Source organism: Prionailurus bengalensis, chromosome A1 (assembly GCF_016509475.1).
Source record: "Prionailurus bengalensis isolate Pbe53 chromosome A1, Fcat_Pben_1.1_paternal_pri, whole genome shotgun sequence".
In the NCBI taxonomy this organism is placed as follows: Eukaryota; Metazoa; Chordata; class Mammalia; order Carnivora; family Felidae; genus Prionailurus; species Prionailurus bengalensis.
The window spans coordinates 239896030-239920151 of record NC_057343.1 but is presented as its reverse complement, the minus strand read 5'-3'; the positions used below and the strand labels follow the sequence as shown (position 1 = coordinate 239920151).

The window sequence follows — 24122 nt, the reverse complement described above, 5'->3', positions numbered from 1 at the left end:
GGGAGAGAAATGGAGCATGAGCAGGGGAGGGGCAGAGAGGGAGACACAGAATCCAAAGCAGGGTCCAGGCTCCGAGCTGTCAGCACAGAGCCTGACGCGGGGCTCGAACCCACGGACCGTGAGCTGAAGTTGGACGCTTAGCCAAATGAGCCACGCAGGCGCCCCACGAAATGAGTATTTTGTAAGAACATTCACGGCCGACTGGCCTTTACAAGGTGACCTCAGCACACACCCTTTTAGGATGTTACAACTGATTCTCAAAGTCTACAAGAGCAGCACGCGAATCTCCTCCGGAAAGTTCACGCGATGCGGTGCCCGCTGCCTAAGGCTCTCCTTCTAGAAAACCCCAGCAGACAGCAAGGCTCTCATCTGTGCCCCGAGAACCTAGGTGAGCACGTGGAAAGGTGGGCACACAGCCTGGCCTGCCGCGCGCCCACGTTGCATGTCCCCAGGGAGCCTGCGGGCCGGGGTGCTGTTGAGTGAGCAGGCCGCCACAGGGCGTGGGATGAGCTGGGACGGGGAGGTGGAGGCCTCGCGGGCGGGGAGATTTCTGGCACAGGGGTGGGGGCACAAGGGTCCCTTGCCGTCCCCCGAAGGGAAGGGACAGGCTTCCCTGGGATGGCGCCACGCCCATGGTGCAGGCGGGGTGGCCTCCGGAGCGAGCTCAGGGGCCAGGCAGGTGAGTTCACTTCGGGCCCCTCAGCCTGTGTGTTCCCGGCCCTTTAGCTTCTGGGTCTGAGGGTCTTTGTGTGGAACGGGGAGTGTCTGCGTCGCAGGGCCACTGGGCGCCCGGGGTGGGAAGTAAGACCTAACAGCCGCGTGCCGCGGCGGGGGGTCTGCGGGTCCCCACCCGATGCACGTGCCGGGGACGCCGCTCGCTGCTGTGTTCCAACGCGACACCGTGGCAAAGCGCCAGTGTGAAAATACCGCCACGGCTGGGGCTCCGACGACGGGAGCGCGCGGCCAGGACGCAGCTGTGAGCGGCCTTTCCGCGAGGGGGACCCTCCAGGCCAGCCCGCCGGTTTGTGACGGCGGCACACGGGGCCATGCACTGCGACGCGTCAGCAGGACGCCCGTCACCGTGACCTGTGAGTGCCTGTGGTGTCTCTGACGTGCCCGAGTCACACGCTTGCCTCTCCTTGGTCCCACCACGGGCCAGGCCGCACGGAACGTGGCACGTCACCACAGAGGACACGCTGTGATATTCACGTGGAACGTGCTGTGCTGTTCACACACATTTGTGGCTGAAGGGGCTGCTCGGCACATGGCCTGCCGTGGGACTGGCCGCCACGGGGGTCCATCCCTCGACGCCAACATCCGGGAAAGAGCGGGCGTGGCAGGCACGGCCGACCGTGGCAGCCACCGCTCCCGGCGTGTGGTCTCCCAGCTCTACTCCCGGGGCCCAGCTGGCGCGGGTGGCCGTGGACCCCTGGTCCAGCCACGACACGTGACCCGACTATGACGCATGGCTGGCGGGGGTGAGGGACGCTGTGCTGGGGGGTCCTCTCGCGCTGGACGGGAGGTCCGTGGCGACCCCACGTGCCGATCATGGGGAAACAGGCCCGTTATTCGGGAATTCTGGATTTCTGGGGAAGGGGACACTGATATTACTAGGTTTTTGGCGGTCCCACCGTAAAACCCCAAACCACAGGTACGTTTATCAGCAGACATTAACTTAAACGTCCGACTTCTGTGTGCGTTTAACAGCACGGGAGAAAACTCTGGGCGGGCTGGTCGGATGGGCGCGGAGGGGTCGTTCCCGCCCTGCTTCCTAAGTCTCCAAGAGATGCTTCTATCGTAACAAAACAATGTACACGGAAAAGCTGGAAAAGCTGGAGGTTCTGCCTCGAAACCGCTCACAGGGCTATGGCCCCACCTCATCAAACAGGGAGAACAGGTCTTGTAGTGTGTCTGAGACGGGGACGCCCAGGTACTCGGCGAACTCGGGGAGGCCCACCCTGCGTCCCCCCTGCGTCTGGGCCCGGTCGGAGTATTTATCCAGATCTTTCTCCAGCGTTTCTGGTTTCAACCTACACAAAAAGAGAAGGAAGGACATTTTTCGGTGAAATTACAGCATGCTCAGAACAGGGAACGTACTGTTAGAAAACTCAAGAAAAGAGTGAAGTCGCTTTTACAACAAGAGGCAAGTTCGTTTAAAAAAAAAAGTGTTCTAATAACTTTGCCTCCGGCGTCTACAGGAACGAGGCCCCGCCAGCTGTGGGGACCCACCCTCGGGCAAGTGGGGGCGGCCGCCGGCCGCGCTGCGACAGTCCTCCGGGTGGAGCCCACAGAGACCGCCGCCGAGCACTGGGGGTCTGCAGCGGGTATTCGGAAACCCCCCCGAAACCCTGAGCACAAGCCCTTCTATCTGCTCGACGGCCCCCGCGGACCCTCCGCGCCCACTGCCATCGCCAGCCTGACCACCAACAACTGCAGGGGTGGGGGCCCCTGCGAGGGCCTGACAGAAGTTTCTGGAAGCTTCCTGTCTGAGAAGCGGCGTCTCGGCAGTGCCCTTCAGAGCTCTCCCCGTGGCCGAGCAAACCACTGGAGCTCCGTCAAAGCCGCCACAGCCTCGAGGGAGGGCCGTTCCGGGCTGACGGCTCGAGTGAGAAGAAGCAGACTCACCCCAGGCCCCTCACCAGCCGGGCGAACTCGAGAAGGCAGGTGTCCGCGGGGAGACGGAGCTGGCCTTCCGCCAGGGCCAGCTGGCAATCGTCATACGTGTAGTCGGTCACCGAGACGCCCAGGGCCCTGCGGGAGAGGAGGGCACCCCGTCAGCCCCCCCCCCGCCACGCAGCACAGCAAGGAGCCTGTGCAGGGTGACCCCGGGAGCCCGGCGCTGGGGAGGGCGTGGGGCGGGCTGAGGGCGAAGCTGGCACCCCTCCCCTCCCCCCGTGGGACACGGTGACATTCCTCATGCACTCCCGGCTGCCCTCAAGCTGAGAGAAGGAAAAAGCACACGGTTACCCGATAGAGTTCACGGTCCTGCGGGACGTGAGTCTCAGTCGGTTTGCAAACATCTTAGTAAATTACAAGAAAGGGCGACCTCATCAACAGCCCCATCTCCAGAAGCCCGTAGGCTCCGTTCCCCACAGCCCCCACATCACCCCCCACAGCGCCGTGGGGACAAAGGCCAGAAGAAGTGGCAGGTAACGTCAAACTTCCTTGTGACCTGCGGCCCACGGACAGAGGCCTGCGGCAGGTCCAGAGGAGAACACCTGCCCAGAACCCCCTACTGTCCCAGGGGTAAGGCCTCCCCAGGGGGAAAGCAGCCCTAGCTTCCCAACGGCAAGGCCTCCTCTCCTGGGATCCTCCCGGGCACGTGAGAGCCCTCCTGCCAGCCTTCCCAGGTCCTTTACAAACCGAACCCCCAGATGCAGAACCGCCCCAGCACGCTCCTCCTGCCCACGGCCCTGTCCCCGCGCTTCGGCGAAATCCCCCTCTGGCACCGAAGAGGTCTCAAGACTTCTTTCCTGGCCGTCGGCAACGGACCCCCCACCCCTCCAAAACCCCACCAGTGCTAAAGTCGCAGCGGCCCCACCTCACAGGCCCCTCCCCTGTGGCTCCTGCCTCGTCCACACAGCAGCAGCACCTGCCGCCCCACACGTCCGTGAGGCGCACGGTGGCTGGTGCGCAAGACCTACGCTTGCGGATGGCGATCCCTGCCTCTGGGTCTAAGAGGTTTATGTGCCAGCCACGTTTCTCTGGTACTCTTGTGGCCCCGTGAAAACCTGTTTCAGTTCGACAACAGGAAGAAACTGCTATGAATACAGGTGGTGTCAGGGTGGGTGTGCCCGTCAAGGACAGAACACGTTTCCCAAGAAGGGACACCCACTGGACGACCACGCGACGGCAGCTGGAGAAGAGGTTCGCACCAGAAAGCCACGGTGCGTCTGTGGCGCTGGGGGCTGACAAAGAACTCCCAGAAGCAGGATGAACCGTCCACATCGGAAGTACGCCCACATTGATAAGTCTTAAAAAGTGGGGCGTCTGGTGGCTCAGTCGATGGAGCGTCCGACTTCAGCTCAGGTCACGATCTCAAGGTCGGTGGGTTGAAGCCCCGTGTCGGGCTCTGGGCTGATGGCTCGGAGCCTGGAGCCTGCTTGGGATTCTGTGTCTCCCTCTCTCTGTGCCCCTCCCCTGCTCGCACTCTCTCTCTCTCTCTCTCTCACAAATAAACAAGAAAAAAACCTTGTAAAAACTGGACTAAAGCACACGAATATGTGAAAATTTCTAGTAAGCAGATGAGCAGTTCTCAAGCCCGCCTCTCAGGGGCTCGTCACCCGGCCCAGCGCTCTGTCCCTTTGGATCCTGCGGGCACAGCACAGCTGTCCCTCGCAATTCCGGCACCCGGCAGCCTTTAGGCAGGTGAAGCCGGGGAAGGCCGGCTCTGGGGAAGGCTCTGGGGAAGGTCCGCCCTCTGGGCCAGGACCCTTGTGGTTTCCCGAGTGCCCCCTCCCGTCCACTCCTGCATCCCCCCAAGATGGGGGTGTCTGGTGGGGCCCCAGCAGGACAGACGGACCCCCACCTGGAGGAAGGAAGGAGGGGAGGATGGGGGGTCTGAGCAGGGGCGGCGTGGTTCCAGGGCATCAGCCCTGGCTGCAGCCCTCGCCCCACAGCCTGCACCGGCGTTCTCACGCAAGCCCACGCGGGCACCCGCCACGCACGAGCCCGTAACCGGAGCCACGGGGTGGCGGGTGCTCAGCATGCCGACGTGCACAGAAAGGCAACGTGTCAAGTCTACACGGGGCACTAAACAGAAAAGCTTATGAGCGAACCCCAAATTTCAGTTACTTGGACCCTGGGGCCCCAGGCTTCGTGGCTAGCACAGTATTACCACGGTCCCCCTGCCAGGCAGCCGGCGGGTGCCTCCAAGAGGACACCGCCCCGCGAAGGGGGGTCTCACCCGGAAGTCCCGCTGGTCTAACGGTGGCGAGGGGCCGCTCTCATCAGACTGATGGTGCCCTGAGGTCAGAGGCGGGGCTCAGCCATCCTAAAGCATTGCATCAGGCTTCTGAAAAGTGTGCGTCTCCCATTAAAGGAAACCTCAATGGTAGAAAACTCACCACGTGTTGAACCCTGGGCCCCTCCCCTAATGACCGAGAGCACCTCCCACCGTTCCCACAGCCCCTCGTGGCAAGACGGTCCCACGAGAGATCGTGGGTAAGGAAGCGGGTTCTGAAGCGGCTCTCCCACAGCTACTAGGATCCCCGTGTGGGGACAGGAGCCGGAATGTACCCGGAGCGTCTTAGACTGTCCCTCAGGGACCCGGGCTGTTTCCAGGTGGGTCTGGAACCAGGAAGGGGACACCCCACATCCCTGTTTCTGGGTTCTCTGCCCTTTGCCACTCGACGTATGATGTCCTCTGTTAACAGGCAGAGTTTGTGAGATGCTCATCAACATTAATGGCTAATTTATTTGAACGGGAATTAAAAAGAACTCACACCTGTCAAGCCTTCGATCCCGTAGGGATTATTTACCTAGAGGCTGAAGCAAGGTGTCACTGAACGCCCTGACTGGAGTCACGCGCATCCTGGTGGCCAGCTGCTGCCTGTGTGTCCGGGATTCTGAGAGCGGGAGGGACACGGGCTGCCAGTGGCTGGGCACCCAGGGGGACCGGAGCCATCTGCTGGGCTCTGTCCCCAGCCTAGCTTTCTGAGGGGCGTGTGGACACGCGGAGTTCGAATTTACCTGTGTTCAGGTTAGGATTCTGCTTTATACAGTCCCACAGAGTATGTCGCCACAGGGGTGCGATCTGTATACAGTGAGGGGACAGGGTTGAATTCACACCCAGGCCACACCAGCTCGGCAAAAGTGCCTGTGAAAACGCCTCCGAGGCCACGCAGACCTCCCGCCGGGGACCCCGCGGAGCCCCTGAGCTCTGAGAACCCCTCCCGGGACCTCAGTGGCCACACAGAGGCAGCCCCTGCTGCCGGGGAGTAGAAGAGAGGAGGAGAGAGGAGACGGGACACGGGGGGAGGGGGTGCGGAGGGCGCAGGCTGATGTCTCCCCGTCCGCAACGGCCGGGAAGGATATGGAAACAAAAGCGAGAAACTCCCCGAGGGCACGCGCGCTCGTGGTGGAAGCACTTTGTCTTCCAGGATTAGACTTGGGAAGAGGGAGGAAGAGGGCTGACGGCTACCACGGCGGGCGAACAGAGAGCTGACACGCACGGCAGCCCCGTGGGCCCCCAGGCGGTGCGGCCCCTCGCCCTCGGGCGCAGACCCGGCACCGGGCTGACCGGTTCCTACCCGCGCGTCTGAATTCACCAAGTTAAGCAACGAAGCAGAGGCAGAACCGTGACCCCAGGGCCACCGGAGGTGCGAAAAGAGTGGCCACGCACGCCCCCCGCCCGTGTGCACACTCAACAGGCCCTCGCTCGCTCCTGCAGAGACTGTTTTCCTGCGGCCACTGGCCAGTTTGCTCCCAGGGCTCAGGAGGAAGCTGCGGCTGAGGGGCAGACCCGGGCCGTCCTCGGGCAGTGACAGGGGCACCAGGGTGGCGGCGGGGGCCTGCGCCCGGGGCGTGGGAGGGACGGCACTCACTCTGCCATGACGCGCCGCACGTTGCTGGCATACAGGGCCGGGTCCTTCTTCTCCTCGTCCGAGGGGCTGTACACGGGAAGGAACTGAGCACAGAGAAGGCCGAGTTACTTCCACGGGCATCACGAGGCCACCGGAGGTGACGGTCGCAAGTCTGACACGATTAAGGTCTGTCAAAGCACTTTCCGTTAGAACCATCTTCAAAGTGGCCACGGTGCGCGTGCACGCATGCACGGACACGTGTGTGAACACTCACAACCCACGACTCCTGGGCAGGAGCGCCCCCTGCCTGCAGGCGCACTGGGTGACAATCTCACACGGAATCTTCCTCTACGGATGCAAAAAAGTTACTCGTGTGCCTTCCTCTCGAAAGGCCTCAGCTGGTGTCGGGGGTAACTCGACAAACTATTTCCTCATGAAAAAGCACCAGATTTGACATCCGCTGCATTTTCAGATTACGACAAACCGTCCCACGGAAGTGTGCATTCGCGTGAGCGGCGCTTTAAATGAGTGAGTCCCACGCTCTGCTGCCGCCCCACTGTGTGCAGGCGTCACTGTGCCCTCTCTCTTTATCACAGACATCTGACAGTACAAGGACATCCCGAAACCCCACCAGTCCTCATCACGTGACTTCATTCACCCGGCACCGTGAACTAGACACCGTGGAAGTCACAACAGGTGCTCACGGACACCTGTAAGCATGGCGTGAGTAAAGACACTTAGAGCGATTTCAAAAAGTCATTGTGTCTTTTGAACTCAGAACATCAGAAACGAGGCGTGAAATGGAGTTCACACCGGAGGCACGGTCCTCCGAGGCCCCTGCACCGGCTGCTTCCGGGCCACCGGCACACGAGCCACATACAAAGTTCTAAGGGGCAGGCCCGCCACCCTCGGATGCGGGCCGGGGACCCTTTGCTTCAGCCTGTTGTGATTAAGTGGCTTCTGTTCTCCTGAAGTAACAAACCCGGAGTTCCGGCCGAAAGCCAGGCTCATCAGTAAGTTCGGTGCAACACGACAACTTTTACCGGAAGGACGTTGTCTCGTTACGCCCTCCACGCCATGAACGGGCCATCCCTACTCTGCGGTGCGGGACTAGCCTATTGGTTCCCTTCTTAAAAAGGAACCCTCCTCCCTCATGCACTTGGATGAAACGTGCAGGCTGCACGATTGTGACTATTTAACGGAGTGGAGGGAACAGGAGTCGTGACTCGGGAACACCCAACGGGATGCAAGCCGGGAGGCAGGTTATGCGATCCGACCGAGCATCGAACAGAAAACAGCAGTGTGAGACATGTGCCACGTGAACTCGCCAGTATCAGACCACGTAAAAACGCCAAAACATAACTCACCGCGTATGCACCAATTTGCTAACCGTGTTAAAAGACGGTTGTGGATTTTTAAAATCCTATGTAAATGGATTCAAAATCATGCAAGAGACACAATGTGATTGATGAAAAGCCACGGGAAGTACCTCTAAGGAGCTACAAAGCAAGACAGATGCGTATAACACTGAGACACAACGTGACACTGTATAGTATGTGCCGCGACAACACGTAACACTGTGGAGACCCCGACGTCGTACAACACATCTCCACAGACACAAATATGACACAGTATCCGCTAACACCACGTCCACACAGGTAACGTCACGTTGTGTTTCCACGACACGACACCAACGCGACATTACATCTGTACGGACAACGACGTAACAATGCTCAACTCATATCCGTAGAGTCCCCAGTCACAGACTGTGAAACGCTGTATCCGTGTAGACGTCAACATACAACTTTACCCGCAGACGCTGTATCACATCTGTTGGTACAGATGTTAATACAACATTGTATCTGCATACACCCCAGTGAAGGTTGCCTAAGCTGTATCTGCACAGAGGATAACACTGTGCGACGCTGTATCTGTATAGAGCCCGACGTAACACCGTATCGCGGTGCATCTATGCAGACCTCGACGCCAACACTATAGTTCCTACCTTTATAAACCCCGACATGACATTGTAGAGGACGCCGCATCTATACAAACCTCGATCTCCACTCGATTGTGAAACTGACAGAGCGTGAGCCACAGGATTTTCAACCTTAAAACGAACAAACAGATTTACAGCATTGGTTAAAGGATTCTCGATTTTGTTTAAACTACTTCCGATTCTGGAGCAGAGCCTCCGGATGCCTTCCCCTGCAGAGGGCACCACTGTGCAGTGAATTCTTTCAGCGGACGCCGAGCCTCCCTCAGCCTGACCCGAACCTCGCAGCAGTGAGGAGGATGGGGCTACCTTTACTGAACAGGGGACTACCCTGTCCCTACTAAATGCACCGACCCTGCAGCTCTCCTTTGCCCTGCATGCCACGTTTCCCCCGAGTGTCCTCCGGCCCAGGACACCTCACCTACCTGACGCTGTCCCCGACCTGGCCGTCCCCAGTGACGCGGACCTCTCCGGGCCCGGCCCTAGAGCTCCTGACCGGCATCACCACCCTGTTCTTTGCAGAAGTCGGACAAGGGGAGCCATCTGAGTCCTGTCCTCGGGCCATCGCTCACCCTCCACAGTGGACAAGTGCCCTCTTAACTCCGTGCACACCCGACTTCTGCCCCGTCACTGCCACCCCCAAGCCTGACCGCCACAGCCCAGAGGAGCCCCCTCCTGCCTTTCCCAGCTTCCCTCTTGCTTCTTGCCACCCACCCTCCACACTCCAGCCCCCGCAACGCTATCACTCCCCCCCCCCACCCCTCGCCGGCGCAGACGCTGCCCTTTAGGGAGTCTTCCCAGCATCCCGTTCCAAATGCCTTGGCAAGGCCTGGGGGCCTGGCTCCACCAGCCCCTTCCCACCGCCAAACAGCAGCTCAAATGCTGGCGTCGTGGGGAGGCCTGCTGTCCTGGAGCCCCCGGGCCTGAGACGGGGGCCGTCCCCGCAGCTCCCCCCACTTCCCAGCAGCCGCAGGTGTCCGACATGACGGTGGTCACCGAGCCGACAGGCGCAAGTGGGAAGGAGAGCCACTCCCAGTTACCTTCCCACAACGAACTTAGGTCCTGGACGCCAGGAGGGTGAGAACGGGCCAGGTTTGTACACCTGGTTTGCACAGGGGGCAGAACTGAACTGCTGTTGAACAGCAGCGGGTCACGCGTCCAGAGTTCCCACGTGTGCACAACGCAGGCCAAAGTGCAGGCCAGTCGCTTGAGGGGCCACTGTGCTTTCTGGGGAGGACAGGACGCGTGAGAGCGCGCGGTGTCTCACTTACGCTCCAGGTCCTTGCCACGTCCACGTGATGGTGTCCTGGGGGGCAAGAAAGGAGCAGGATGAGTCACAGCTGACCCAGCGTGTGCCCGCCCTCCGTCCTGGCCTCGACCTGCCCGTCTCTCGCCAAGACGCTGGTGCCCTCTTCTTCCCCAGTCTGCTCTGGGACAAGGGGGCAGGCGGGTGGCTACCACCTCCGGGCCACTCTAGACACACTCCTCTCCTCCCACGGCTCCAGGGCCGGTGCATCCCTCGTCCTGTCCCTTGTTCAAGCCGTCCTGCAGCTTCGGTCTACGGCCCAGGAGCCTGCCTTGTGCGGGCCTCGGGAGCGGTCCCTACCGCGTGAGGTGCGTTCCAACCCACACCCACCTGTACCCCCACTGCGGGGCCTGTGCGTGCCCAGCACCCCGAGACTTGTGGACGCCCCCCACCCTCGGTCTTTGCTGCTGTGCCAGCACTGGGCGGGACGGACGTCAGAGGACACGCGCCCTGTTTCTACCCTGACGCCGGTCTCCCACGCGGGCTTTCTTCTGAAGTCCTTCCCACAGGCTGCTGAACACCCTCCCCTCCCCGACCCCAACCTCAGGGGCTTCCCCGGCCGCCGACCCCATGGCCCTGGCCCACCCTCCTCCCCACAGGACCGGGTGCAAAGTGGTCAGTGGTGGTTTTCCGGGAAATTATGCAGCTGAAGAGGACGACACAGGCCAACGAGAAGAGACTGCAAAGCAGCCAGGCTGAATGCTTCTAGAAGAACCCAGGAGAGGCAATTTGCTTAAACTAAGTTGACAAAGCAAACTTAAGAAGTGGAAAACCTAGAATTCTACACGTCGATGACAGATTCTCTGACTCTCAGACGCCGGCTGACGCACGCACCTCTCTGGTCACGTACCGCGAGACTGTGCCACCTGTCAGTTTCCGTGGCTTCCGCTTCTGACGTTTACTCACTGGCCACTCTGGGGGCCTCTTTTGTGTCCGTCTGCACCTGAAGGCACGGGGTCTGGTCCGGCAGAAGGTGGGCCAGGCCCCTCACGCCCACAGACGTCACCCACAACTCTGCCCCCATCCGTGCCAGCGACTCCAGACCCCACCGTGCAGCGACTGGGGAGTTTCTGTTTTGCCGTCACAAAGACACAGTGGGACAGAGACACAGCTCGCTGTGACAGACCCACCTCCTGTGTCCTCCGTCAAGAAACAGCGCAGCGCATCCAGTGCCCAGGCAGGGCCCAAGGACGTCCCCCTGGCAGGGGTTCTGGCAGAAGTGAGATGCTCTTACAGAGGTGGCAGCGGAGGGCACGGGGGCCTGTGACCAGAGCCCGCTGAGGCTTCGTCCAGCTCCCTGCCTCCCCTGGGCTGGGGGTCCGTCGGGATCACCCAGGCACTCGGAGCCCCACTTTTACCCTGCTCTGTCACAAGCAAAGACCTCTGCACGGAGCCAGACGCACCGCGGCGGCGTATTAAATACCAAGTCACTTAGTTCCTTTCCCTCCTGCGGTCTCCAGCCTTTCAGAACTTAAGCACTCTTAATCTTAGTGTTTCCTGGTAAACAGGCAGTGAAGGCTCCTGGGGACGTGGGGGCCCGGCTCACATCAAACCGTCAGACCCAACAGACAGGAAGGGCCTCCGCTCACGACCCACGAAAACAGGACTTCACGCACGAACGCTGAAGCGTTCTGGAATGTCGGGATTGACTACAAACGGTGCCTGAAACGTCTTCAAACTCTCACTCCCAAGTAAATCACCGGAATCCCCGGGAAACACGCTCACCAGTTTGTTCGGGTACCGCAGAACCACAGGCTGGACGGGAACTCCTGGGATGAACGCACCTGCGGGGGAAAGGGGAGCGTCCTGGACCCCGAGCCGCGGGCCCCGCGCTGGAGCCTCTCATGCTGGTCTCGGAGTTAACGTGAGCTTTTCTCCCTCGCCCGCCGGGTCAGAAGTCTCATGAAGGTGCCTGGAGGGACCCTCAACACGGCTGCCAGCTGCGAAATCTCAGGGGAACCCCAGGCTCACAGCCCGTCCTGCAGGAGCGCCTCCGGCCTGGGGTGTACTTTTGTGGGAAACCTGGGAGGCACCGGTGGGAGCAAGGGTCTCCCCTGCTTTCTCGAGGAGGACTTTCTCTGTGGAATTAAGAAAACTAAGGGGCGCCTGCGTGGCGCGGTCGGTCGAGCGGCCGGCTTCGGCCAGGTCACGGTCTCGCGGTCCGTGAGTTCACGATCTCGCGAGATCTCGAGTGATCTCGCGTGAGTTTGAGCCCCGCGTCGGGCTCCGGGCTGACGGCTCGGGGCCCGGAGCCTGCTGAGGATTCTGTGTCTCCCTCTCTCTCTGCCCCTCCCCTGCTCGTGCTCTTTCTCTCTCAAAAATGAATAAAATGTTAAAAAAAATTAAAAAAAACCCCTACGTACCAGGCTTGAAGGTAATTAGGCACGTCCTGTTGGTACATGTTCCTTCTGGAAAAATCATGATCTTGGAATGAAAAGAAAAAAAGGTGAATCTTAGACATAATTCAGAATACAATCTATTTTCTCTGCTGCTGACATATTTCAGATGTTTAATCTACTCTGTTGAAACGGGTCAGACACAGGACGAAGGCATACATGGACGGATTTCCTCTCCAAGCACGGGTTCTACTAAAGTCTAGAAGTGCAGACCTACACACAACACAGCCTCCTTTCCCGAGTGTGCAAAGGGGTGTGCTCACGAGGGGGAGTGCTCACGAGGGAGTGCTCACGAGGGTGTGCTCATGAGGGGTATGCTCACGAGGGGGTGTGCTCACGAGGGGGTGTGCTCACGAGGGGGAGCGCTCACAAGGGGGAGCACTCACGAGGATGTGCTCACGAGGGTGTGCTCATGAGGGGGAGTGCTCACGAGGGGGAGAGCTCACGAGGGAGTTTACTCACGAGGGGGCGTGCTCATGAGGGGTGTGCTCACGAGGGCGGTATTCACAAGGGGGAGTGCTCACGAGGGGTATGCTCACGAAGGGGAGTGCTCACGAGGGGGATTGCTCACGAGGGGGAGTGCTCACGAGGGGGGTGCTCACGAGGGGGAGTGCTCAGGAGGGTGTGCTCACAAGGGATGTGCTCACGAGGGGGATTGCTCACGAGGGGGTGTGCTCACGAGGGGGGAATGCTCATGAGGGGGAGTGCTCACGAGGGGAGTGCTCTCGAGGGGGAGTGCTCAGGAGGGTGTGCTCACGAGGGGGAGTGTTCATGAGGGGTGTGCTCACGAGGGGGAGTGCTCACGAGGGGTATGCTCACGAGGGGGAGTGCTCACGAGGGTGTGCTTACAGCTGCTATGAGGCCCAGGTGCTGCCACCTGGGGACACACTGCCAGTGCGGAGTGGGCCCCCACAGAGACACAGGCAGCAAAGGCACACAGGTGAGGGCCGTGGGCGGAAGGAACCGGGCCGGGCCAGAGCGGCAACACCACACACGCGGTTAAACTCCTCCCCAGCGGGAGCTGCAATGACTCGGACTCACGCTGACCCCAGCGACACAATATAAGTCCCCCCGACGTTGGAAAATATGGCTCACGTGGCCACGCGGCCGCTCTCAATCGTTGGGCAGCCCAGGGGCACAGGGGCCTGAGAGCCAGGCCTTCTGGGGTTTTCTGAACATCTAGAACCCACAGAGTCCCACGGACCCCAGCCCCTCGATGTTGGAGGGAGGATACACAGCGTGACTGAAACCGTCCTCAGCCGACACAGGCCTGCAGCCAGGTCAGGACCTTCCCTCGGGGCTCCGTCCAGGCTCTTCACAAGGAGTGGACAGGCCTCGCGGACCGACGTGCCGCTGAGACGTGGGATTGTGCCAACCACGGAGCCCAGGTTAGCCAGCTTCCGCCCGGTTGGAGCTTACGGGGAGACGCCTTTCCATACAGAGGCTTCGGCAACTTGAGACAGGCATGGCGATGCTTCCCTTGTTTGAATTTAAAAATTTCAGGACCCAAAGTACCCCAAGGTCAGCACAATCCTGAATTCACACACTCCTCAAAAATAAAATGAAACGACAAATCCAGCCCCAGGGAAGGCTAGTTCTGGCCCTTTGGGTCCCCACCACCCAGCCCCACCTCTAAGTTCACATCTCTCGGGACAGATCTGCTGAAAACGCGCCTGTGCTACCTGCGGCCACTTTCCGTTCGACTGTGCCCGCCTCCTGATCTCCTCCACGGTCTTCCTGCGGGAATCCTGGTCCGACCGGGACACGAACACCGGCCGGATGTACTTTATCAGAGCTGGAAGGGAAGGAAGGCACTCGTGTGGGAACAGGCCACAGGACTGGAGGAGGGACAGCAGTGGCCCTGAGGGGCAGGCCGCAGTCGATGCGTGACCCTGAGGGAACCGAGCATCGGCAAAGCTCCCTCACACGGCAGCACGCAGCCCCGCACCCTGCAAGGTCCGCAGTAACCACAGCGTCCGTGGGCCTGTCCATCAGGATAAAGTGAGAAGAACAAGGCTGACCGCACCCCTGCTAACAGAGGACGGTGGGGAAGGCTCCAGGGTCAGAAGGGCCTCAGGCATGTGGCTTAAACCCCACCCGCCCCTATTATGGGCACACCGTGTCTCTCGAAAACACAGGCTGTCGTCCTAACCCCAGTGACCTAGGACCGTGACTTCATTTGGAAACAGGGCGTCTGCAGATGCAAATGTATGACGAGGTGGTCCCGGAGTGGGGTGGGCCCCAGCCCAGGCCCGGTGTCCTCACAAGACGTGGAGGAGGCCACGGGACACCAAGGACTGCGGGGAAGGGCCAGGGGCTGCAGGGGGCTGTGTGGACTCTCCCCCCCCCCCCCCCCCCCCCCCAACACCGCCGCCCAGGACCTGCCCTGTCCACACCTGTGCTCTGCACTTCTGGCCCAGGTGGAGAAATCAACACCACCCAGCACGGGTGAGGCAGCCGCAAGCCCAGCCATGCGCCACAGGCCACATGTGCCACACGGCCCCCTGGTGAGGGGGTGGGTCAGTGCTCCCACCACCAAAGAGAATGGTTGTCGGGAAAGAGGGTCTAAACGTGGGAAGATACACCTTAGAAGAGAAACCTGGAGCCCATGTGTCCCGACGTGTCCACATCTGAACCCCCAGAACCTGTGCACGAAACCTTATCAGGGAAAACGTTCTTCGCGGACGTAACTAGTTATGGATCTGAAGATGAGACCACCCTAGACCATCCAAGGACAGGCGTCCTTATAAAAGACACACACACAGAGGCGGCCTGTGACGAGGGACGCGGGGCCACCAGGAGCTGGAAGAGGCAGGAGGGATCTTTCCTGAAGGCCTCCGGAGGGAGGGCGGCCCTGGGACACCCCAGCCTTGGACTTCTGGCTCCAGAAGGGGGTACAAGCTTCCGCTCTCTTAAGCCACCAGTTTGGTAATTTGTCACGAGGCCTAGGGACACTTGCACAGCTGGGCTTCCGGTACAGGAACCAGTGCTCTGGGACACAGCTGGGGAGCTGTCCCCAGGCGTTAGAGTGCCTCTGTGATACAGAAGCTGATGACCTGCTCCAACACGTCACGACATCTGGGGGCACTTGTGTGTGCACGAGATGTAAAAGTTGTAACAACAGATGCTGCAAAGGAACCCTAAGAAAAGGAAAGAACAGACCCAGGACAAGTGCCTAGGTCACATGGGTGTGACCTGTGCCGACCAGCAGGAGGGGGACTCACTCCCAGTAGGAGGTGGGGAGGACTCACTCCCAGTAGGAGGTAGAGGGGACTCACTCCCAGTAGGAAGGGGGAGGACTCACTCCCAGTAGGAGGAGGGAGGACTTACTCCCAGTAGGAGGTGGGGGGGACTCACTCCCAGGAGGGGGGAGGAGTCACTCCCAGTAGGAGGGGAGGACTCACTCCCAGTAGGAGATGGGGAGGACTCACTCCCAGGAGGTGGGAGGACTCAATCCCAGTAGGAGGTGGAGGGGACTCACTCCCAGTAGGAGGGGGGAGGACTCACTCCCAGCAGGAGGTGGGGGGGCTCACTCCCAGTAGGAGGGGGGAGGACTCACTCCCAGTAGGAAGGGGAGGACTCACTCCCAGTAGGAGGGAGGAAGACTCACTCCCAGGAGAGAGGAGGAGTCACTCCCAGAAGGGGGGAGGACTCAATCCCAGTAGGAGGTGGGGGGGGACTCAGTCCCAGTAGGAGGGGAGGACTCACTCCCAGTAGGAGGGGGGAGGACTCACTCCCGGCAGGAGGTGGGGGGGCTCACTCCCAGTAGGAAGGGAGGGTTCACTCCCAGTAGGAGGGGGAAGGACTCACTCCCAGTAGGAGGGGGGAGGACTCACTCCCAGTAGGAGGGGAGGACTCACTCCCGGTAGGAAGGAGGAGTACTCACTCCCAGTAGGAGGTGGGGAGAACTCAATCCCAGTAGGAGGTGGGGGGGACTCACTCCTAGTAGGAGGGGGGAGGACTCACTCCCAGTAGGAGGTGGGGGGACTCACTCCCAGAAGGAGGGGAGGACTTGCTCCTAGTAGGAGGGAGGACTCACTCCCAGAAGGGGGGAGGACTCACTCCCAGTAGGAGGTGGGGGTGACTCACTCCCAGCAGGAGGTGGGGGGGGCTCACTCCCAGTAGGAGGGGAGGACTCAGTCCCAGTAGAAGGGAGGGAGGACTCACTCCCAGTAGGGGGGGGGGACTCACTCCCAGCAGGAGAGAAGGACTCACTCCCAGTAGGAGGTGGGGGGACTCACTCCCAGTAGGAGGTGGGAGGGCTCACTTCCAGTAGGAGGGGACGACTCACTCCCAGCAGGAGGTGGGGGGGGGCTCACTCCCAGCAGGAGGGGAGGACTCAGTCCCAGTAGAAGGGGGGGAGGACTCACTCCCAGGAGTGTGGAGGACTCACTCCCAGCAGGAGGTGGGGGGGGCTCATTCCCAGTAGGAGGGGAGGACTCAGTCCCAGTAGAAGGGGGGGAGGACTCAGTCCCAGTATGAGGGGAGGACTCACTCCCAGTAGGAGGTGGGGGGACTCACTCCCAGTAGGAGGGGAGGACTCAGTCCCAGTAGAAGGGGGGGAGGACTCAGTCCCAGTAGAAGGGGGGGAGGACTCAGTCCCAGGAGTGGGGAGGACTCACTCCCAGCAGGAGGTGGAGGGGACTCACTCCCGGGGGGGGGACTCACGCCCCACATGGGGAGGGGGAGCTCACTCACTTCCCCATATTGGGATGTTCCTGCTCTCTGCCTTCATCACGATGGAGGACATCGTCATGGTGACAGCGATGGCGTCGAAGTACGAGGAATGGGGCGCCAGAGTGAGGATGGCAGCCTCAGAGGGTGGGGCCTGCTGCCCCTTCACCACCACCCAGTGGAAGCCTCCGGCAAACCACATGGTGCGCATGATGGCCTTGAGCAGGACGTCCACGACCCTGCAAAAGAAGGTGCTGTGGTCAAACCGAGGCAGGGCGGGGGGGGGGGGGGGGGTCGCAGGCCGGCTCCGTCACGGCTTGTGAGCCTGAGGCCGGCCCCGTGCACACGGACCTGACCTGCCAGGCCATCCAGGGTGCCGTCCAGCCTGATCCGAAACGTGCACCGGCCGGAGGAGGGAAGAACACAGGTGGTGTGCTTTCATCCCTCTGTGTAGACGTGCAACGTTGTGACTTTGTTAGGAAAACGGAAGTGGCTGTGCCACGCCTCACAGCAGTGTAAAGACACACAGAGCCCCGACCTCACAGACTCCGGGGCCACAAGCGTTGGAAGGTGACGGATTCGCATCCTGAGCACGGAGGTTTTAAAGAAACATCAGCCCACTAAAAAAACATCCAAAATGCAAGTAAAATCAGGAGTGAAGTCAGGCCGAGACCAGGAGCAGAGGCCTGTGGTGAGAAACCACGGTCCCACCTCCCTCAGGCTGCCCGTGGTCCCAGGACCAGATGCCACGCTGTTAAGCCTTTTCTAGATGAGATCAGGTGGACGATGACTTTGGAGAAAAAGGAAAAGTCAGCCTAGATTAACTGAATTTGCTTCCTATTTATTTTTAGGTGTACGAGAATACAGACATCCTGAATCTGCACATCCTTCCGTCGTAATCTCTGACCAGCATTTCCACGTCACCGGAACTACACCGGGGCCAGTGGCACGGGCTGTCCACGGTGCAGTCCACGGCGAGAAGGGGTCACCTCTGTGTGGACGCAGATGACAGGACTGAGCGACAGAAAAGAGCCGGAAATCTCACGGGACTGATCCCCTCAAGAGAGTTCTGGAAGACGAGGCCTGAGGGCTCTGAGCAGCAGTCCCTCACGGGGCCGCCTTGAGCCGCCGTCGCCTGCAGGGGATGAACAACCCCGGTGTGGTTGTACACCTGCTGGGGGCCAGGCTCACACATCCCCACATCGCCACAACCGGGTGTGATCACTTGCTTACGTGTCCAAGCGCACATTGCTAAGCGTGTTTGTGTGCGCGTCTGCTACTTTTCCTAACAGGAACACGTGCAAGAATCAAAGCCAGCTGACACCTGCTGATGCGTAAGGAAGGGGGCGCCGGGCAGGCTGTGGCGGAAGGGGAGCCAGTCCCGGGAAGCTGGGTGCAGGAGAGGGGGGCTGGTGGGAAGTGGGGACCAAATCCTGATGTTTCTGTTGGACACACACCCACCACCCCTCAGGCCAACAGGCCAAAGGGCACTAAGCAGAAGTGGGCGGGGGGGGGGGGCGGGCGGATGCACCACCCCTGACGATTCTCTGAGGTCTCGGGGAATGCCATCCCCAGGACACCGCCCACTGGGAAGAGCCGGCCTGCGGACGTGGAACAGGCCTCCTGGCCTGACGCCTCCCGGCCAGGCTCAGGCAGCCACGACAAGCCTGAGGTGCCCGGAGCGTTTCCTGGGAATAGAGAGGCAGGACACAGACCTACACGCACAAGGGCGTTCTTGCTGCATCGCCCAGGCGGGAGCCCAAGAACCTGAGACGTGAGCACAACCAGCCCCGTGATGGAGAAGAGACCGACCAGGGGAGAGGCTGCGGTCCACACCGTCCTCGAGCTGTTAGAATCCAGAATGGGGCGCTGTGAAAGGAGCAGAGGACGAGGCAACAGTCTGGCAAATCCAGCCTCTCGCTGCAGAAGCAGCCAGTTCCCTGGGAAGCTGAGGAGTGAGCAGGATTCCCCCGGGAACAGGCAGGGAAGAAAGGACGGCACTTCGGACACGAAGAATTTAACACGAAACCACAGACTCCTACAACTTCCTTCGAGAATTTTTCGAATTCCCAAGGACGGACAGAAGATGCCAAAACTTCCAGAAGAGCAGATGGGCTACCCGGGCACCACGGCACACTCGCATCTTCGCGGCCCCGGGGACGGAAGGTCTGGAACCTGTCGCCTGTGCCCTGACAAGCTACCCGTCAACACTGAGGGGAAAACAAAGACTCCCGGGCATGAAACGCACCTCAGTTTCTCCTGCTTGTCCTCTGAGAAAAAACCCCGATGCTCCACAAAATCTTGGGAGGAAAAAAAACAAGGGGAAAAAAAAAAAACCCAAACCAGGCTGAGGAGACAGACGACGCCCAAACCTGCAGAAAGTCGCTGCACCCAGCGGAAGAGGAACGTGTGATGGGGGGCCGGGGGCTCGGGGACCCCCAGGAGGAGAGCATCATCGCAGCGTGGACACGGGGCAGAAGTGCAGGCTATGCTTGGGCTCAGCATCCCATTAGCCACAGGCGAACGAGAGTCTGTAACTGGAAATGAGGTTCGATGGGGCCCTAAGAGCGGGGCTGTGGCGCGATGGAACAGGTGTCCCGTGAGAGACAGACCGGAGCTGCCCGCCAGGTGAGGACCTCGAGAGAGCACGTGCACAGGCCAGGAGCGGGATCTGCCCGATTCCAGACCCCGCAACCTCGCGCTGTTCCCCAGCCTGTGGCACGTGGCTGCGGCGGCCCAAGGGGACTACCACCGGCCCTTCCTAACCTCGTGAGTGGGCCCAAGAGGCAACGCCGAGGACCATCCTCCACCGCTGGCCTGCTGGTCGGGTTTTGCAAGATGTGCTGGTTGTTTACACGACTGCGGTTGGAAGTAAGTAAGTGTGTTGTGAGACTGTTCATTCCTCCCTTCCCTGGAGGCCCAAGGCTTTTCCTTTAGCAAGTCCGAATGGCAGGAGCTTACATTCGGCAAAGCCCCTCCCCGACGGAGGAGCATCAGCCCGCTCAGACCCGCACGACTCTGCAAGGCGTGAAACTGCACACCTCCCGGCCGACCCCACGACTCTTCTGCACAGGCCCGTGTGCACTAATCCGTTTCCTCCTAACTCCTGAGCCCCTGGATCAGGCATCTTGTCTCCACCTTCTCCTTTAAGGAGTTCAGTGTTGATGGTACTCGTGTTTTCCCTCCAGCACCAGACCCAGCGCAGGGCTGTGCATGGCTCGCACACACACACACACACAGTGTACACACCCACATTTGCATACACACATGCATTCACATATATACACATGCACGTGCTTGTATACAAATACACATACACACTCACGTACATACCTATATATGCATGTATACGTGCACATGCTTGCACATGTGCACACACATACGCATGCACGTGCTTGTACACACATATGCGCATGCACACTCATGCACACACCCACATGTGCATATATACGTGCACACATTTGCACACATGCATATACATTCACACGTATATACACATGCATATGCTTGTACACACATATACACACTCATGTACACACCCACACATGCATATACACGTGTGCACATACACACCTGCACGTGCATGTACATACACACAAATGCTCACACACAACACATGCGCGCTCACATGCCCACACATGTATGTATGCATGTGCTCACATGCTCACACACATATATACACATTCATACATATATGCACACGCACATGCTTGTACACACATGCTTGTACACACACATGCTCACACACAGGTACACATATGCACGTGCACATGCTTGGACACAGGCACACACATGCTTGCGACGTGCGGTCTCCATGGACACAGACACCTCTACTTCTCGCTGCCGAGGACACTTCTTAGGCATGCTCTGGGCACACGAGGCACCTGGGAGGCAGTGGCCCGTCTGTCACCAAAGGAGCCACATGGAGCCGCACAGGGTGGGCACGGGGAATGGAGAGCAGCCCGGAGTCCCGTACTTTGAAAAGACAGAATCTGCACTGTGTGTGTGGACAGAGGAAGGGATCCCAGCCCAGGGACAGAGCTGAAGAAGGAAGGAATTAAGACAAAAATGCCAGGAAGTCGTGTTAACCTATCATGACTCAAACCTCAAATTTTTAGTCAAATCACTTGTAGTTTGTCAAAAACTACAAAAAACTCTGCTTTCTACTATGGATTCTCAACCTAGCGACACTGAAATTCTGATTTCTATTTGGTCTAGATTTTGTTTGATTACACATTTGACACTAAATCCCTATTTTAGGGCTAAAACATTGAAAAACACCCTCCAGGTTAAGCAAGCTCTTCAAAGAGAATTAAGAAACCCAAGAAGTCAGAACGAGGACCCCAGAGCCAGTGATGACCCCAGTGCACCCAGGTGACCACAGTGGACAGGAATGCCAAGCAGCTGTCCCTCCCTCGGGACCTGCTTCCTGGCGTCCCCGGGCCAGGGGCTGTGCTGGGGACAGAAGGGGAACAGGTCACGGCCTGCCTTTGGGACCTCCGGGAGGGAGACAGACTGTGGCTCACTTGGTACCGATGATGGTCCAAGAACGTGAAACACGGCAGGGGGTGCACACAAAGACCCTGTGTGAGGGGTCCCCCAGGCACCTGGACCGTCCCCAAGCATGGCCACGCCTTACTCATCACTGGCTCAGCAAACGCTTGACTCGAAATTGGCCATCTTTGCCCCGCATGTCAGTGCCCTGTGTGAGCACGACAGGTGCGTGTCGGGACCACGGGCACCGAGGACCCGCCAGCTCCCGCCTGCTGGCCGTGGGCATGGTGTTCCTGCAGAGCAGAGAGCAGAGAGCAGACACGCTCCCGGTGCAGGAAGTCGAGCCTGTCCCTCAAACCCCTTAAGGCCCAGGAGCGAATACCCTGGGCTCTGTCTGCCCTGGCGACTCCACCCTCCTGGGCGGTATGCGGGTCAGCGGGTGTGGCTGGGCTCCAGCAGAGCTGTTGGTAAACCGAGTGCAGCTGGACCTGGCGTGTGCACCTTTCTGCTGACCCCTGTGCGGACCTAGTAGTAACTCTTTCTGAACAGACCGTTCAAGGGCCCCGTATGGCTGCTGAGAGGTGTTAGGGTGTGGAGAGCGGGGAAGTCTCCGGGTTTACGACAGAAACGACAACTTCCAGGACACTGGAAATACTTCTCGAAGTCCTCCTGACACTCGCCACCTTCATTTACTAAGGCGTATACTCTGCGAACAGCTTTAGGAAGAAACAAGAAAATACTGTGATTTCATTTAACTTCCTGTGGTCCACGTTGGGTCTCTGGCTGAGACGTATTCACAACTCGTCCGTCTACAGACGGCTCTCCTTTGTCAGTATCTGGTGAGCAAACGCAAGGGACCTTCCAGGTGTACGAAGCAGGGAGGGTCGCTGGACCCTGTGGAGACCAGACCAGCGAGAAGGACAGACGCTGGCCGACACACAGCCTCGCAGGGCTGGGGACACGGAAACCCGCGGGGAATCTCTGTGCTGAGGACACGCCAACAGCAGCCCAGCCCCAAAGGACCCCCTCAGGGCAGGGGTGTGGTGGGGGCACGGCAGGGGCGGAACCAGCCACTCCCCGAGGGGAAGGGGGCATGTGGCCGGCGGTGTCCCGGCCGGGAGAGGGCAGCCTGGCGTGCTCCAGGCCCAGGCGGGGGAGGAAGGCCAGAGGGGCAGGGCACGCGGTGGCCCTGCAGACGGGTGACTTACTTCCGCCAAGAGGCCGGGGACGGCTCGGGCTCCCTCTCCGAGGACCCCAGCGTGGCGAAGAATGTGAAGGGCCAGGCGAGCAGCATCGCGATCAGGACGAGCAGCAGCCGGATGGGGAAGAGTGTCAGCGTCATGAAGGCCATCTGGGAAGACAGAGGCGAGGTCATTCCGGAATCGGCGGACTCTGCACGGGCAGCCAGCCCCGGAGCTGGCGTGGAAATGCCATGCCTGCCCTCACACGTGGCGGCGAGTGGCCAGGACGTCCTGCCGAGGCTCTGGGCTGCACCGCCATCCCCCAACCCCGGCGCCCACAGTCCCGCACCTGAGCCCCTCTGGGGCCCGCCCAGGGACACACGCCTGAGCCCCAGCACGACCCGGGGACGCCTCTGCAGCGCTGAGGTTCCCCGTGGTGAGGCGGATGCGGGAGCTCAGGGAGCACTGGGGACGCCCGTGACTCTCCAGCCCCAGGACATCACGGGCGGGAGCCCAGCAGAGAACGGGCACAGCCAGCCCACCTCCAAACGGGCAGTCTGGTCGGGGTGACACCACGGGAGGGGCTCCGTGGGGATGGACACATGGTTCACCAGAGGGGTCAGGGCAGGAACACGGTGGACAGATGGCCATTCCTAAAACCAAGCGCCCGTGCGCACAGAACCAGGCTGTGGTCCCCACCTGGGGGCACACGCCTGGGGACACACGCTCAGGAGCCTCGCGGTCTCAGAGGGCCAGCATCTCAGCGATCAGGGAGGAAACAGGGCAGGGGACGGACGGCACAGCTTAAACTTACAAAGGATTGGTGATCAACAGATGCAACTTACAATTATTTGCAGTAACACATGCTTCGAACGTGTAGGTTTCGGCGCAGGGAGGACAGAAAAGACAGGCCAGGAGAAAGTGCACAGCGACGCCTCCTAGCTCCCGGCTGCAGGGCCCACGGCCGCCCCCCTGCTCGTCTGTTACCTGCACCGGACGGCCCCGCGGTTTCTCTGCAGGCACTCCCGGGTCCCCTGTCAGGAGCAGCACCGCCCAGCAGGTGGGAGACAAGCCGTGTGTGTGAGTTTAAACTGTCTAGTGGCCCCACAAGGTGAGGAAGTGAACGTAGCACAGACATCACATCTGCTGTCCTGTGGTTGATGCCGGTGACGACGTTTCCCATCAAGTGCGGACTTGCTCTGGGCTGTAGCAGACGTGCTTTGCTGATGAGAAAGTACCTTCCCGCCCCTGGGTTCCTGGGAGTTGGGTTTGTTCCACGTCACGAATGGGTGAACGCGACCTGCTGTCCTTCCTGCTTCTGGTGTTTGTTTGCTCAGCCCGCATCCGTCACATGCTGCTTTTAGACGTGAGAACCTTGGTCACAGCGCTGGGGTTTCTTTTTTTTAATGTTTATTTATTTTGAGAGATACAGAGCACAAGCAAGGGGGGCAGAGAGAGGGAGAGAGAACCCCAAGCAGGCTCCCCGCTGTCAGCACCGAGCCCCGCGTGGGGCTCGACCCCACAAACCGTGAGACCACGACCTGAGCCGAA

The 24122-nt window shown here is 60.0% G+C and overlaps 1 protein-coding gene across 1 annotated transcript in view; it reads right to left on the bottom strand.

The window, feature by feature from the left end:
- Nucleotides 1-24122, bottom strand: part of LPCAT1 (lysophosphatidylcholine acyltransferase 1) — a 46903-nt gene that overhangs the window by 5892 nt on the left and 16889 nt on the right. The window contains exons 2-11 of the mRNA XM_043601586.1: nucleotides 22599-22741; nucleotides 16921-17135; nucleotides 13905-14017; nucleotides 12190-12250; nucleotides 11552-11610; nucleotides 9792-9826; nucleotides 8580-8634; nucleotides 6546-6628; nucleotides 2626-2751; nucleotides 1877-2030 (exon numbers count right to left, since the gene is read on the bottom strand). Of these exons, the coding sequence (XP_043457521.1) occupies nucleotides 1877-2030; nucleotides 2626-2751; nucleotides 6546-6628; nucleotides 8580-8634; nucleotides 9792-9826; nucleotides 11552-11610; nucleotides 12190-12250; nucleotides 13905-14017; nucleotides 16921-17135; nucleotides 22599-22741 (1044 nt within the window). The remainder of the gene's footprint in view (nucleotides 1-1876; nucleotides 2031-2625; nucleotides 2752-6545; nucleotides 6629-8579; nucleotides 8635-9791; nucleotides 9827-11551; nucleotides 11611-12189; nucleotides 12251-13904; nucleotides 14018-16920; nucleotides 17136-22598; nucleotides 22742-24122) is intronic.